Raw genomic sequence first — 17,607 nt, forward strand, 5'->3', positions numbered from 1 at the left:
GAATGCACTGGTTGGCAAAGGCTACATCGTGTTGCCCACAAACTAACCTATGCAACATGTGTAAGCATTGTTCCATCACAACGCATGTTAAACGATCGGTCGTTTTAGAAGTAACTCAGCGCATCAATTTTGTTGCTTCCTTAGCAGCAACCGGTTAAATTTTTATATTTTTGCATAAATCATAGCACGACTTAGAAAAGCATCAATTTATTTTTAACTCATATACCGTTATGAGGTCATAGAAGAAAGGGCTTGAGACGCGGAAACCACCTTACTTGTGCGTTATTATGAAATGATCATAGGTTTATGTGTAAAAATTTGAAACTCATAAGCATTAAAAATGTAAAAAAAAAACGAAACGTTGAAATTTAGGAGTAGCCTAATGGTGATAGATAGTTCAATTGAGCAAGTCTTCGTTCTGAGAGCATAGGAATTTCTCTCTAGAGCAGCGGACTGTTATAATTAGGGCAACCAATTTTTTGACCTAAAAACTTGAAATGTTGACTTTATAATTTACAAATTTTGACCTAATTTTGACTCACAGCTTTCTGCGTTTGCAACCCAAATGCGAAATACAAAGCATATTAGAAATCAAACCGTTAGGTAAGGATATCTTCTTTTTCTAATGGAATAAAAGAAAAATGTGGAAGACTCAACGACACCACAGCTAACGAACACATAATGAAAGTCACTCGAAAAACTGTAAAAGATAAATATGGAGTGTCTTTAAATATCCCGAAATTACTGAGAGGGTTCTGCAGTATTATACTTCAACATCAAGTAATGTTTCACATTATCGCCTTTGAAGTTCCTGTCTTCTGTCATTCACCTTTAGGTGTTGAGGTAAACTCAGAAGCGTAATCAAGCAGTGTACTACGAACTTTAGAAGAATTTGATTGTTTAACCTTAGGCATAATTATAGGCTAGCTAAAGAAAAATTTGAGAACATCAGGAAGGTAAAACTCAATAAGTTACTTTATGTATAATGGTTTGAGCATTCACCTAAGCAAGAACAAAGACCACGTTACCTGCCTTCCACGCCTAGCCTACTTAATATTCAATCGTCAGTAGTGGGCGAAACAAGATTATTACCTCAGAAATTGCAACAAAAAATAAGTATCTGTGTAGTTTTAATATAATATCAATTATAGAGAGAAGAAAAACCACGTTAAATAAAAATTTGACTTAACCATGAAACTTGACTTTTTACTTAAAAAATTTTAATTAATAACTTTGAAACCTCTCTTCGTGTCAGCCTGAAATTTAGTTTATGGACGTTTTATAAACTTTCATAAAGGCAGAAAAATTTTGACTTTATTGAGTTTTGGTTGCCCTAGTTATAACCATTCGACAAATCAAGGGCAATATTTGAAGAAACTCCCCTCTGCAATCGATCGCATGCATTTAAAAGGGTTAGGGTTAGTGCCTTGCTAAAAACTCAATCGCAAGCTCATGAGCGGTGTCGAACCGGCGTGTGGGTTGTCACCACTCGACTATGCAGCCTAATGCTGAGCATCACATAAGCATACAACAAGACGCGTCATAAACATCTTTAAATGGAAAACTGCAGCTTTTCAAGTGGCATTTAAGGTTTGCATGATGAAAGGTAGCACAAGGTAGGATTTTAATAATGCCAGCAGGCTTAGTTCAAAACTCAGTGCGGCTATGCATCACACTTCATTGTTTACTTTTAAAACAAAGGTCAGGAAAAAGAAATTGGCAACCCTGTTCTAATCTTGTCATACGCTCAATATTGGGAAGTGCTAATCCTAGGCACACACCAGGCCAGTGGCCTAATAGCTATCGTTTCTACGCAAATAGGTCTGGGTTCGATTCTCGATCGTGGTAGTTGTGTGCCCACATCACAAGTAGGCCTATGATATAAATTGAATAAGTAGCCTACATTTTCCAGATTACAGAAGCAGTTGTATGTCAAACATTGTGATCTTGCCCAGAGCGAAGCTTACAGAACCAAAGCGCGTTCTTAATGCTTTTGCAACTAATGAACATAAAATCTTTTTCAATGCAGTATCATGCTTTAAATTTGCGTGGCCGGATGTAGCATCACCATCCGTTAGATCACGTTTCTCCGCGCGCTGACTGACGTCCTGCTATGATCAACCTACGTAGGTTTCCATAGAAGGGCGACGTTTGCGTAATTAATAAAGAATGTACCAAAACTTTATTATTTTTTAGCTTTTTGTGGTGACGCTTGCTCTGTCTTTCAAGCAGCACTAGCGAAGTTTGAACCTAATTAACAGAAGCGACAAATAATATGTTTCCTTTTGTGGAGCGTTGCGTGATTCAGTGTACTGAAAAGTTTTAATGCAATATCCCTGCAGCACAGGGTCTATCATTTAGCTTATCAATAAGATATTTCAAAAAAGGAATTATGATCTAAGCAAGTCGAATGTATAACAAACAATTTCAGAAAAGCTTTTACTTTAATCCTTTGATTGCTCAATGAAACACGATGCTGCTCAAAGCCGTGGTTTATGTTTGAGCGTGGTTTTAAAGACTTGGTAGGTGAAGGAGAAGCAATAACGACTTGAATACTTTAAGCTATGGTTTGGCTAGCACAGGTCATTGCAAGGTCGTGTTTAAAGCTTTTGGTAAGTTTCGACCTGAAATCGAACCCAGACTTAAAAGCACTAAAAACTTGGTCACTGAGTTCGTGAACAAGCTGCAAGATAGAACAACGAATCATCTAGTTATTGTGGGCTGGTAATTATGACATCATTATTCGTTGAATGTGTCGTTGAATTAGGTCGTGTCATAAATGTTCAAGATCATACCACTTTTTCATTTTTATATAAAAGAAATAATTCGTCGTCTTCTTCTATCGAATCTTCTAAATTTGGATGATACACCACATATCTACACATTCTTGTGCGACGGAGTTGTTTATTGAAAGGTCCCTCTTGTGGCAATTCTGCACTGTGTGGTAAGCCGAGGGTAGACAAGAAGATGGTCCGCTGTTTGGGGCTTGGTACGACAGATACATGTAACTTGGCCCGTGCTGTAGCCCTACTTCACCATTTCAGATTTATTACCGCCAACACAAGCTCAGAGTCGATTCTTGATTCGTAGTCTTAAAGTATCGACTGGGAACCGAATTCAAGCTCATAAGAACAGTGAAGAAAATGTCATGTTGACCACAGAGGGGTTTGCAATAATAAGCGCAGTATTTTAATGCATGAAATTTTAGTTTGTTCAGTTCATTTTAATCAACATACTGCTAACGATATTTTTGGTAGTTTGCAGTAGTTAAGAACCTGCTGCGATGCATTGCTGTAGGTTGTTATTAGCTACAGCGTGCCTTGCCATACTGATCGGTAAGTAATTGTCAGTCATTGCATCAAGTGCGCTCTTTTTACCGAATGTAGGTTGCTATATTTACGTTTATGACATTTTAAATAAAAGTTGTTTCTCCGAGGTCCACATCACCTGACTACAACACTGTTACAGGGGTGGACCACGTGCCAGTTGAGTTGGTTGTTCGCAACTGACTAGAGGGGTCGACTGTTGTTGTAAAGAAAATAAATAGAAACCTTTGCTCTAAACATGATTGAAATTTGCAACTAAACCTTCTGATAAAAATATTTTGATGACATATTTAAGGAAGAAAACACGTCTTGTCTTGTTTATGTCATTTTAACATCTAACGACATTAACGCACTGTTAAGGTCCAGCGATATTGTAATAATGTACAAATAAGAACTTTTACTGGCTCAGCTCAATGAAATTAAAGGCTGGGTGACATCATAACAAAAAAGAGAAAACGGAAGAGCATTCGCTCATGTTCCCATGGGTTAACTAGTGAACGGGAAGGTAAGCATGGTGACAATGATGCTTTCAGGTTTTTTGGATGCTCAGGAGAGTTGCCCGAACCGCGACAATGATCGATTGGAACAGGGGCGAACGTGCAAACGAGATTGCAAACTGAATAATAAATGCAAAGGCTCCAGGAAAAGATGCATCTGTGACGATCTTTGCGGAATGTCCTGCCTCAACCCAAGTTAGTTTTCAACAAAGTTCACATGAATTCGCTCATACTGTTCATGAGGGAAAGATGGCTTGTTTTAAGAAGTTACTTTATTTGGTTTGAGAGGAATTTTGTTTAGTTTTTTTAGAATAAATATAAACAATGTTGTTGTTAAAACAAAACAAAATGTGCATATTGTGGCAGCGGTGAGAAACAATAGATACCAGAAACTTAAAAGATTTTAATGCTATACAGTAACAAAAACATTAAGTTTTTGAAAATGTTGAACACCTTTTTATGAAAGTAACGGTTTGTGACATTTTTGTGCTTTTGTGTCACCACTCTTTGAGAAGGCTCAGTAGTGTTGCATTCTGAGAAGGTGGTATCACATAACATCTTTATGTTGTCACGTAGATGCAACTTGCAACCTTGAAAGTGAATTTGAGAACGGAGAAATATCAGGCGATGACAGAACATACGGAGCTACAATCGCGTACAGTTGTCATGAGGGGTTTCTATTGGAAGGGAACAACAAGAGAATATGCCGATCCGACCGGGAGTGGTCAGGAAAGGCACCATCTTGTTATGGTGGGTTTGCTTTAAAAAATATTAGTGAAAGACGTCTACGAATTGGAAAAGCGAATATCCTTAAATAGTCGTAGATTTAAATAGAAACCAGCCAGGCTATTGCCTTGACCTCCTTTCTTATTAAAGCTCTCGCCATTCCTTTTACGCACTTTAAATTTGATACACATTTAGTTTATTTTGCATAGGCTATACATTATACATTAGGGTGCATCATTTCCTCTTAATTTTTTGAAATTTAACTTTTGCCATTGAGAAATGGTGACCGTGTCAGGTCAGATTGAATAAAAAAAGATATGGGGGTCGCTGGACCTCCACTTTCACCACTTCTTCAACACCCTAAATTTGGTTTAGTAAAATCGCTATAACTTAATGACTAAATAAGATAAATTCATAGTGTTTGGTACTAAATTTATTGTAGCTACTAGATTTAGTTTAAATATGCAAAGAAAATAATGTTTCAAAAACAGGTTACTCACTTTGCAGACAAAGGGTGAAAGAAAGGTTATAGAAAAAAGGGACATAAAATTGAAACTTACCAAACCAAAATAATAAGGAAAAATAATTGCAAACTGCAATTTGCAACTAAGTATGTAAGCTTTTTTAAAACTTGGACAATCTGGTATGTCACATTCTCTTCTTTTCATCACCTGAGGAGTAGCTTATTCTTCAAGTTTTTCTGTGTACGATGTGATGATGATGATAGTCTGTAGCCAACTTTATTCTTCTAGTACTATCATTAACAACAATGATGATTTTATCTTTACTTATAGAAAAAACATGTGTATGGTTTTTGAGGATTAAGAGAAGGCTTTTTACTGAGTCTTGAGAAAAATGATGGAATAGGCAATGAAAAAAAGAGGCAGCCTATGCCAGAGGTGCTGGTAAGAACCGGTGGTGATGTCAATGTAGGAGGTTGCATGAACAAAAGTGAGAGTAGAATAAGATCATTTAAATAAAATCGAGGTATGCTAAGTGTAAGTACTGTGACCTCTCATATTTGCTATCGTTGTTGATGTTCGTAGTTGATCGTTGTTGATGTTCGTAGTTGATGGTTGTTGATGAGAAGATATTGTCTTGACAAGTATAGAATAGAGAAACTGGAAAAACCTGTAGGAAATAGAAAAGCATTCGGAATCAAGGGTATGAAATTTTTTTTTGAAAAACCACCTAAAAGCAATACGAAATGTTACAGAAGAAACAGTTGTTCAAACAAAGTGGAACCATGGATAGCATGTGGTAAAATACTGATGCGGAATTCAATACAGTACAAGGAGTGTGAAACGTGGGTACATGCAAGATGCAACAAGAGCTACAACAAAATTGTCAAGTGTTTTGTTTGTGGGAAATGTAATAAAGAACAGGATTTATTGGAGAGCCTCGATTAAAGTTTATGCCATTTTCTCAGAAAGGCTTGAGATTTAAAGGAGGAAGAGGAAACATGGAAAACAAGTGAAAGATGAACAACATCAGCTAAAGGTGGGATGCGATTAAAAACGGTCGAAAACAATTACTGTAAGAACCTGCACCACCAAGCAGTGCAAACATGTAGGCCTAGCAAAGACAAAAAAGAAACATAGAAAAAAAAAGTCAACACAACATAGATGAATAACATGATGCGCTTAACTGGTGCTAATTCAGCTGAACTATCACAAAATGTAACACAAACATACACCTAATACACAAAGCAAACAACAGAGAATCTTGGAAACTTTTCATACAAGAGGCAGTCAATGCAGTGCGACAATAAAAGAAGAAGTCCCATACTTGATTCATGTACTGTATCGGGTATGAGAAAATAAGTTTCTCATTGTACTAAGCCATCGGCACTAAGGTAGAAGTGAGAAGTGCGTTCAACAACCAGCTTAGCTGGGAGTCGAACCAGGTTTGCATTATTGGAAAGTCAACGCTTTATCCGCTGCGCCATCCCATTCCACCACAAGATGTATAAGGTGATCATCTGCTTTTATTCCAACGTTTCATCAATCAGACACGGCTGACTTCTTCAAGGGGCTAGATCAGATAGTGACTACTTGTCTAGCATGACAAAGCACAGTACTATGTTGCCGTAAACCAACCAAACATGCAGGTACATGCATGGAAAAAGAAAAACTAAAATAATCATTGTTGTTTGTAACTGTTTTGAGCGAGGAATAAATTTTGGCTGCAAGGCAAGCTATCCATCATCAAAGTATACAGAAAAAACTTGAAGAAAACTGTTCGGTCAGTGAAAACAACCAAATGTAGCATGCCCAATTGTCCAATTAACCAAGTTACGACAAAGACTACGCAATTACTTGTTCATGTAATTTTTATTTATTATTTTGGAATGACAATGTTTTAATTTTGTTATTTGTTCTTGCTTTCTATAGCTTTTCTTACACCTTTCGTCTATAAAGTGTAAAATTTTTTTTTAAAACATTATTTTCTTGCATATTTGTACTTAATCAAGTAATTACAGTAAATTTAGCCCTAAAACAATGTGGCTATCTTATTTAGTTTTTATAGCGATTTTACTAAACTAAATTTAGAGGGGCTAGAAGATGGTGGTAGGAAAGGGGGGGGGGGGGGGGGTAGTACGGTGACCTCCATATTTATCTGGTTGATTTTTGCCTGGAATTTACCCCATTTCTCGATGAAACAAGTTGAATTTCCAAAATGAGAGGAAAGTGATGCACTCTAATATACATTCTCATTCATCAAATAAACCTTACGACTATCTGCTGGAGAAACAAACTGAATCAGATAAATGCTGAACTTTATCTGACAAACTTTGGTTGAAAAACATCTTACTTCAGTCACTGAAGGGGCAAGAACTCAACATAAAAGAAAGTTTTAAAAGTTTCCAAAGAACAAATCTTACTCTTACAGTACTAATTGACAAATACTTTCCTCAGCCGGATGCGTTGCACCACGGAGCACCTCCACTGCTTATCCGGAAGCGACAAAGAACGAATACAGACTGAACGAGAAACTTCCTTACCAGTGTCGGTTTGGTAAGCCAGTTCTTTTAAAATGATATAAGTTTCAGAACTTTTGATCTGTTCTTGTGTAAACTACACGTAATATTTCTTCTGTTAATCGTTGAAATAATAGATCGTTTGTTATATCATGCAATTGTGTAGTAAGTTGTAAGTTTGGTGGCCGACTAGAATGTATAACTAGGTCATTTTTATGCTTAAACATTCTTTGTAATAGCCTATGTGTCGTATTTTTTTCTGTTCATTGAGTTCATAATGGGTAACCGTATCGTCTCACGGCTTTGCGTTGTTGTTTTGATTATCCATATGGTGGGATTAAGTCGTCGTCGTCGGCTTCAGCTCGTGTTCGAGCGTGATATCATCGCCATTGGGTTTTGTTTGGTCCAGGTCCAAATTGAGATAGAGGCCATTCGCTTGTATGGTTGTTTCATTCGACAGCATTTCATTCGACCAGGTTAAAGTGAAAATTTTGACCAGATTTATTTGAGTTAGCCTACAGGTGGAATACATACAACTGTAGGCTAATAATATGAATGCTTTGTGAGAGATAGCAACATTGTGCAGACAGGCCACTGCCACAATGATAACCAATGTATTTTCTAATTTGGTCCGCAGCGGCGTTCTCATGCAGCGGAATCTTTGTTTAAGAACACCGAAAGCTCTTTCCACAACTCCTTGTGTCTTGATATAGCTTCCATTATAGCGCACTTGTGCTGCACCTAATGGGTTTTGCAGCGGGGTCAGTAAATAACTTCGTCAAGCGTAACCACCATCTCCTAGCAGTATTCCATTAACATTGCCTTGTTGAAATTGGGAACAAATCCGGCTATTATCAAAGATCCGTAAATCATGGGTTGTTCCTGGCCATGATGCGACAATATTTGTAATGCGTAATTCTGCATCAATAATGCACTAGGTGTTTATTGAGAAATAGCCTTTCCTATTCCGGAAAATTTCAGCTTTTTCACCACCAGGTGAAACTATATGTAGGCTATAAGCGTGCAATCAATTGCATCTATTACACAAGGAAAATTGGCAATACCATAAGACTTCTGTTTGGTATAAAGAGTTTCTGCTGGCGATGATGGAAACTTTATGTTTCAAACTTTAATTGTGATGTAACAAAAGGTATTATGATGTCATTAATAAAGCATCTCTAATTACACGAACAACTTTGTAAACTGACAATTACTTTATTTGTCGAGTAGGTTTCAAAAATCACCATGGCAAGTCGAGTGACGTCACACTTTGCGTCAAAAACGTGGCTTAAAACCAGTTTTATTATGAAGCGCAGCTCAAAGGGTGGCTTGGCCAAGCGACCTTGCAAATTAGTTTCTGCAGCGCACTCAAGTTATAAACCAAGCTTGACTGAAACTCCGCTTGCCTGAGAAGAGCTTGGAGTTAAGCTATGTTTATTTTGAGCTACCTTTCTGCATTCGACCCTTAATCAATCACTAAATTTGACCTACACGAGAAATTAATGTTTTTTATTAGGAACATGATACTCTGGTACACACTTCTCTCTATGACTCAAAAACTACTTCATTCTTACTCCGGACGCCATTTGGGAGTGTTATGATTCAGAGAACAGCTTTGCGTTCCCAGCCTGCCAAGACCTTTGAGTGAAGGTCCAGCCATCAGACTAGCTGGAGTTTTCAAGCATTGACTTGAAGAGAAATATTAAAAGAATGCCAAATATTAGGAATACTTAAGACTGGAAAAATTCTATTGTGATTTACAAGTTTAAACGAATACACAAATGTTGTATTGGTTGCATTGTAGACAGTTATCTTGTTGTGATATCTAGTTGCAAGTGCTGCCTGTATTTGATCTAAACCTCAGTTTAATTCTGTCATCACTTGATACGATTTACAGGATATGACATGTCAGGAATAGCGGAAGCTACGTGCATGCCAGGCGGAAGATGGGAGCTCTCAGACTTTGTATGCATTCCAAAAAACTGTGGTGATCCAGGAAATATAAGGAATGGTTACATATCCTCAGGAGAGGACTTCACTTTCGGAAACAGAGTCTTTTACAGCTGCAACAAGGGTAGGCTATGATAACGCTAGACAACATTACCTTGTAATTTCAATGGGTTTAATTTTTTTTTTACACTTAGAAATACAACATAATTAAAATAAACTCAAATGTTTTGCACGCAAAGCTATTTGTGTCCTCATCAGGAATTACTTTAAATATTTAACGTACATAAAATTCACAATCATAAGATAAATCTGACTATGCACTATATCTGCAACGTCACTCCGGACTGAACAGCACAAATTCAACAAGTGATGCAAGAATGATTACGAGTAAATAACAGGGCGGGAAGCAAATTTTTTTCCCACGAGCTTTTTGTCTTATTTGCATATTTCTGTAAGTGTAGCCATTAGTGGTTACCGCGAGGCGAGCGTAACTGTTTTTACCGATTTTCGCCCTCACAGCAGCCAATTTTCACCCTTCAGGTCCAAATCTAAACACTGAACTTGAAAAAAACCGTAGCCTGGAGAGTGGAGACACATCTAATCTAGTCAAGTTTAAAAAAGTTGAGAAAAGAAATTGATTCTGATCACTCTAAAAGTAAGATTTTCCGAATTGATTAAGAATTAACCCTAACCCTAAGAATTAACCTTTACCCATTAACCCTACTTTTTTTGAAAAGCTTTCGTGCACCGCAAAAGTTAATGTAAAGAAAAAGAGGTGACTTCGATGGGCGTCGAACCGATGTCCTCACGAACATAAGCCAAAAGACGAAACCACTGAACCAATCAGGTCAACGAAAAAATGTTTGCATTCACACGGTATAAATACAAACTGTATGTGAAGTAACAAAAAGTTCGTGGGAAAAAAAATCTTCGACGCGGGAAATAGATCACAATATGAGGTGTATGCTACAAGCATGTAACACCATTTAGAAAGCACAAAAAAGGACGAGCCACAGGCATAATAATAATTATATAATGCAAATAATTGCCTGTTTACAGACGAATTAGTCCGTTTGATTCTAAGGGCTTCCATGATCTTTTGTGGTATTCAGATCTGCTTGGAGAGGATTTTGAATTGATTGATTGAAACGCTCTGTGCCCTAACAAGTAGAAATCTGATCTTTGATTGATTGATTTTATTTCGTTGTAGGTAAATATAATACAATAAATACAGCAATAAAAAAGGAATTTCCAGCAACGGGAATCTGCGAAGAGACCATGGGTCTTCGAGTCAAGCAGATACCCCAGATTCTAATAGAAGTTCTAAAATTGCGATAAGAATAATTCAATAACGAAAATTGAGACAAGGTGTTAGAAGATGGTCATAGAGAAATATATTTAGTAGTCTATCGGTAGCATAAAGGTAATACAAAATTAATCGTGCTAATATTTGGCGATGAGTGAGTATTTGTGTTGTTTTTTAAAAGAATAAAATGACAATTTACGCAAGCTCGTTGGTAAGGAGTTCCAGACTTTCACTCCGGCATATTTAATGCTGCGCTGGAGTCGGGATGAGGCGTAACGTGGGACAAAATAACAATCATTGGAAGAGTGTCTAGTAAGTCGTGCATTATACATGAGTTTGGTTTTTTCAAAGTAGTGTGCGAAAGGCAGAGGCAATACATCCGTATCAAATTTAAACATGAATTTAGCAATTTCATGTTCGTACAAATCTTTAAGCTTGAGTATGTTAAGTTTCTTATAGAAAGGTGTGACATGATCAGACCACCTGCCACCTGCTACTATTCTGACAGCCTTATTTTGTAAGGTGCTAAGCTTGTTCATTTGTGTCTTGCAGCATGAACCCCAAATCGTTATCCCATATACGATATGAGAATGTACCAGTGCGTAGTATAATTGTAATAATGTTTTGTTTGGAAGAATGTATTTGAGTTTCGACAATATCCCTACAGATATAGAAAGTTTCTTGTGGAGCATATTAATATGAGGTTCAAAATTTAGACCATTGTCAAAAATAATGCCAAGGTATTTGGCAAACTTAACTTGTTCGATCTGAACACAATTATAAAGTACATTGATATCTTCTGGGTAGCTGCATTTTTTAGGAGGGATTACAATGACATTTGATTTGGAAGGATTGATAACTAATTTATTGGCATTAATCCAGTTCTTGATGTTAAGTAATTCAGACGATATTTCCTTTTCTAAGTAGGTTAGATTAGGAGCGTTAATTACCAGGCAGGTATCGTCTGCGAAAAGTCTTGGAACAGAAGACGTGCAGTTTGGTAAGTCGTTTACGTACAATAAAAACAGTAATGGACCCAGCGTTGAACCCTGAGGTACACCGTGTGTTATGCATCTCTGTTCAGATTCCTGTTCATTAATCGCGACATACTGCATTCTGTCTTTTAGGTAGGAGGAGAATAATTCGTTTGCTGTACCTCGGATTCCATAGTGGTTGAGTTTGTATAGTAGAATGGGATGGTATACTGTGTCAAAGGCTTTTTTGAGATCCAAGAGAACCAAACCTGTGTACAGGTTGCTTTTTACGTGTTCATAGGTGGCACTAATAATATCAATAGCGGCATATGAAGTAGAGGAGCCAGACCGAAATCCAAATTGCGTAGGAGCAAGGACAGAATGTTTGTCTAGAAAGGAAGAGACCCTTTTATATATGAGCTTTTCCAAAATTTTTTCGAAAGACGATAAAAGGGAGATAGGTCTATAATTATTTACCTCAAATTTGTCTCCAGATTTGAAGACGGGTACAACTTTGGCAAGTTTAAATGTATCAGGGAAAATACCGAACTGAAAGGAATAGTTAATAAGATTTGAGAAGGGCAGGGCAATAATCACGGAGGCGATCTGTATGAAATATGCTGAAATGTCATCGTAGCCAGTTGCTTTGTTGGGTTTTAGAGCTCGGATTTCTTTGAGTACCTCATCGCCAGTCGTTGGTTCAAGAAAAATAGAAGAAGGAACGTGGTTTGTAAGGTAGGATGTGAAGTTGTTATCGTTGGCAAGCGGAACGCTGTCAGAGATCTCTTTTCCAACGTTGCAGAAGAATTTATTGAATTGGTTCGCCATTTCGATGGGTTTGTTTGATGACACTCCATCAATATTAATGGAATTGATTGTTTGCTTTGATTTTTGTTTATTTGGCAGCAGTGAGTTAATGACTTCCCATACTTTACGTGGGGAAGATTTGTTCAGTTCAATTTCCGAATGTATATAATTTTGCTTGGAAATGTATTTCAATTTAGTGAGCTTATTTGCGTATTTTTTGTACTCTAGCCTGTCTGTTTGATTCCCTTTCAGGTAGTGCGATTGGTACATTTTTTGCTTATTTTTAATTGAAGTAAACAACCCACTGGTAATCCACGGCTTCCTTTTTAACTTGCACATTTTCCTTGACATTTTTTTCAGTGGAGCGTATTTGTCAATTGCGTTTTTTAAAATCTGTAATAGTTCGCTATATTTATAATCCAGTTCCTGAGGTTGTAATGATTTAATACCCAACAGAAACGTGCCTAGTTGGGAGTTCAAGTCCTCAATGAAGGAAGCCGAATCAAGGTTACGCTTGTCTCTGTAGAAACGAGGTTTGTGTTGATGCGAGTTGTCAACATGGGAAATTATACAAAAAGTAGGGTAGTGATCAGAGATGTCAGACTTAATTATTCCAGGTAATACGGAATGAGAAACATCGTTCGATAAAATGTGATCAATTAGTGTTGACGATTTATCAGTAACTCTTGTTGGCTGAGTAATTATAGGGCAAGTACCATTGCTGTTTAGCATATTTAGATAATTTGTGACCGGTGAAGGGAGAACGTCGTTTAAAATATTGATATTGAAATCACCTAATATATAGTAGGTTTGATTCATTTTGTTTAAGTTACTTAGCACACTGTCCAGCGCATCAACAAAACGTTGGATATTGGTGTTTGGGTGACGGTATACTACGCCAATTTTCATGTTAGCGCTTGTTGTGGTGTTACTTATATTAACAAATAAGCTTTCACAGTCAACACAAGGCACTTCAAAAGGTTTCAAGGGTGTGATATTATATTTGTCTAGTGCGTAAATCAAAACTCCACCTGCAGAAGTAATGGAGTTAACGTATTTATACTCGTACCCAGGTAGCGTAATATTTGACAGATGTAACGTAATATTATCGCGTTCCCGTTTTGTGTATTATGATGATCAGTTGTTTCAAAAAGAAATCAAAGAATTAAAAATTCTGTTTTACTTTATTTAAATGGATGCTCATTTAAATATTCTCATTTTTTCAATAAAATTTTAAACACCTTCATGGCTGATATATCAAAGGACACGCCTGAAGAAGGAAATTTTAGTTATTTTATTAGTATACCATTTTTAGGAAAAGATTCAACAAGGTTTGCAAAACATCTAGCTAAAGTTATGAAAAGTAAATTTTCATGTGACATTCATCCTGTGTATGAAATGCTTAAAGTGCACCAATATTTTCAATTGAAGTCACCTACCCTTTTTGTTTTTTCTTCGAATGTTTTCTAAAAGTTTAATTAATTGAGTAACACCAACCAGACATACACTGGTATATCAACTAGACATTTGTTGAAGAGGGCTGAGGAGCGCCTAATCACACATTGAACAACTAAAAGTGCAAAGAGAACACCGCCTCTTGTGTAACGTGCACTGACAATGTTTCGATCCATCGATCAATTCAAAATCATCTCGAAACTCTAAGAACCAAGCGGAATAATCCGTTTCTAAACGAGCAATTATTTTCCTGTGGCTCATCCTTCTTTTTTTGTGCTTTCTAAATGGTGTCACATGCTTGTAGCATACACGTCATGTTATCCTATTTCTCGCCGTGTTATTTACTCGTAATACTTCCTGAGTCACTTGTTCAGTTTGTGCTGTTCAGTCCGGAGTGTCGTTGCAGTTATAGTGCATAGTCAGATCTATCTTCTAATTGTGATTTTTATGTATATTCAAGATTTAAAGTAATTCCTGATGAGGACACAAATAGCTTACGTGTCGAAAACGTTTGAGTTTATTTTAATCATGTTGCATTTCTGTGTGTAAAAATGTTAAATCCATTGAAGTTACTTTTATGTTCGTCTGTGATATTGTTGCATTTGAATTTCCTACCACGCATCACTGAACGTCTTTGTCAATTTCAGTTTAGAAATTGGAGTTTTTCGATTGCTGAAGCTGCCACCATTGATTTTATGGTCTACTGCAGTGTTGCCATCCTAGTTGATAGTTACCTGCACTGCACTTCAATTGAGATCATGTTACATGTATATATGTAAATTCTTACTAATTTCGTATTCTGCAGTGTTTGATGTTGTAACCTAGTGAAAAAGCAAAATATTTCAACCTGCTTTCCAAAATGTAGCTGCACATTTAAAGTATTCCTATGCACTCGCTGTACCAGAAAGTCGTTAAATGGTCAGATATCCTACGTACTGCAACATGTTTCAGTTTTATCTTGTTACAGGCTACGAAATTGTCGGGCAAAAGTTTGTTTCTTGTTCGACGGAAGGAATATGGAGACCTAAAAATCTACCAGCCTGTGAAGGTTAGTCTAATCTAGACATTAACAATTGGCGACAACAAAAGTGAAAAATTGCTTTCGAGAAAAAATTCTCTTGGTTTTATAATAATGATGCATAATATAATATCGTACATGATATAGTACATAATATATTGCATAATACATTATGTAATATAGTGCATAATATAGTACATAATGTAGTGCATAATATGGTACATAATATAGTACATAATATAGTATATAATATAGTACATAATATAATACATAAAACAGTATATAATATATGCCATAACATAGTATGTAATATGGTACACAATATAGTATACAATATATTCCATATGGCTAAATGGCTCGCTCTTGTTATCAGGTGGACTATTCCTTCTTGTTGTTTTGTTAACTCATCTCCAACGTTTGTGTTTTAACATCTTTGCTGTGTGAATTAAATTTCATCTGTGTTTGAGATCACAGATAGAAAAAAACAAACTGAACTGTTGCTGCTGCTGCTGCTGTCAAAAAGGCGTGCGCAAAAAAAATTGGACTAAAAAAGACTTCGGATAAGTCAATGTTTGATTGAATTAATTTCAGAAAGCATCGACGTGCATTAAACAGCATTTCATATTTTATTTACAGCCATAGAATGCGTGATACCCCACGAGCCATTGCATGGATCGGTTGATACCAGGTTTATCGACGAGTTTGTTTTCGGAGTCACAGTGAAGTACTCCTGCGATGCTGGCTACATCTTGGAAGGGAATTCATTTGGTACATGCAACGAAAATCAAACATGGGGGGAACTACCAACTTGCATTGGTGAGGAAAGACAATGATTTGTTTCACAGATGCTCATAACATCTCTATAAATACCGTACCTAAAGTTTTAAAGTCAGTGTTCACATTTTCGTATCAAACTGTTATGGTATTCTTCTTTTCACTAGTATAGAGAATTGTTTGTATGCAAAGTCTTCAGGTTTTTTTTAAGCCGTACGTTTGTAACCCATAACGTCTTTAATCCGAACTAAATGAAAAAGAAGCTATTGTTTGTAAACTCATCACCTAACGACCCCAATACAGTAACGCGGCAGCGATAAAATCAAACAGCAGTGATATAGATATGTGTCAACAACATTTTCAAACACTTAAATGTAGATACTAGCCCGCGTCATTGGTTACGTCATAGAAATTAACGTGTTGTCACATTCACGCAATGTTTTCAGTGAATGATGACTGTAACTTTGAAAACCGCCTCCAACCAACTTGCAACTACGTAAACAATGGATGGATTCGGACGTCCGTGGACAATGCTCATGGTAACAGGAGAGGTATGTTTTTTGATGATTACACGTTATCTAGAAAATGACAGCCTTTCTCCATCATCAAATATTGTAACATGTATTCATACATGTGTTAATATTCTATTTGAATAAGTTTGCATCAGACGATTGCTGCAATAAGAAACGTGCAGGTAACACTGGTCTACAAAACAATTTTGGTATTAATTGTAACAATTGAGTTTAGCTAATTTAGAGTTTCTAAATTAAAATGACAATATATTGGCTTCTTTATGTGTGTAGCGGACGTAAAGTGTTGCGGTTTGCTTATATATAGCTGTCAGTGTAACGACGACATCCCGAGGACTGCAGTAGTGGGGATGATCCGAGCACAAAGTCTGCAATTCCTCATACAAGAATTTATTGCAAGTCCTAGCGGAAAGGCGAGATGCAATGACTGCACAGGCTGAAGAGAACCTTCTAGAAGGCTGCTGCAAACTCGACTACAAGCACATTGCTTAGAATATTTTAGGCACAACAGGGCTGGAAGGTAGGGTGCAGTACACAAAAGAGTGGCAATGTAAACGGGACGCAAGACTGCGTGTAGACCCCAATGCCCCGGTAGCAAACATGTGACTGATTGCTTGGTTGCATTCCGAGCTCCACAACAGCAGTAAACATAGAAAACGACGTGAAAACAACGTACAATGACCTAAGAAGCTATATGTGCTTAGATCACATAAAAATAAGTTACGTTTGTAATATGGCTACTTGTAACTAGATACGAAGATCTTGCTATGGTCCTAACTACTTCTGCTGCATATGTACATACATGCTTGATGTTAGTAAACTAAAAATGTTAAGTTACCACATTCGTAATACAGATCAACTTAAGCTACTTCAAAATGAAACTGGGAGACCAGGACAAAAATTGAGCGTACTGTATGTCCCACAGGGCGTACATTAAAGCCTTTTGTTATAGTACACGTAAGCCTATTGTGGACATTCTAAGATGTAATACTGAAGAAAAAAATGTGTAGATGAATGTTTGAAATGCAATGGTTTAGATTAGGAAGCAACTATGATATTGATGACTATTGTTTTTGTGTGATTCATGTGGGTACAACATAAAAATAAATATCATTTGTCATTTCCAAATCTGAATTTTGCTGGAGACCTATTCCACACAGTGATCCGTGTATACTTAGATCCACAAATATCCTAGAGATTGAAGAAAATGTCCTTTTCCCTCCTCAGATCAATTGCAAGACGCAAGAATGTAAACAACCAATCT

General features: G+C 36.8%; 1 protein-coding gene across 1 annotated transcript; it reads left to right on the forward strand.

Moving 5' to 3' along the window:
- Window positions 1-3,837: 3,837 nt before the first annotated feature.
- On the forward strand, window positions 3,838-10,626 carry LOC145768313 (protein lev-9-like). Its single transcript, XM_082579791.1, has 5 exons — window positions 3,838-4,018; window positions 4,400-4,573; window positions 7,468-7,566; window positions 9,427-9,603; window positions 10,592-10,626. The coding sequence occupies exons 1-5, from the start codon at window positions 3,838-3,840 to the stop codon at window positions 10,624-10,626; spliced, it is 666 nt and encodes a 221-aa protein (XP_082435917.1).
- The last annotated feature ends 6,981 nt before the right edge of the window (window positions 10,627-17,607 follow it).

This window comes from Aplidium turbinatum, chromosome 4 (assembly GCF_918807975.1).
Source record: "Aplidium turbinatum chromosome 4, kaAplTurb1.1, whole genome shotgun sequence".
Taxonomy (NCBI): domain Eukaryota; kingdom Metazoa; phylum Chordata; class Ascidiacea; order Aplousobranchia; family Polyclinidae; genus Aplidium; species Aplidium turbinatum.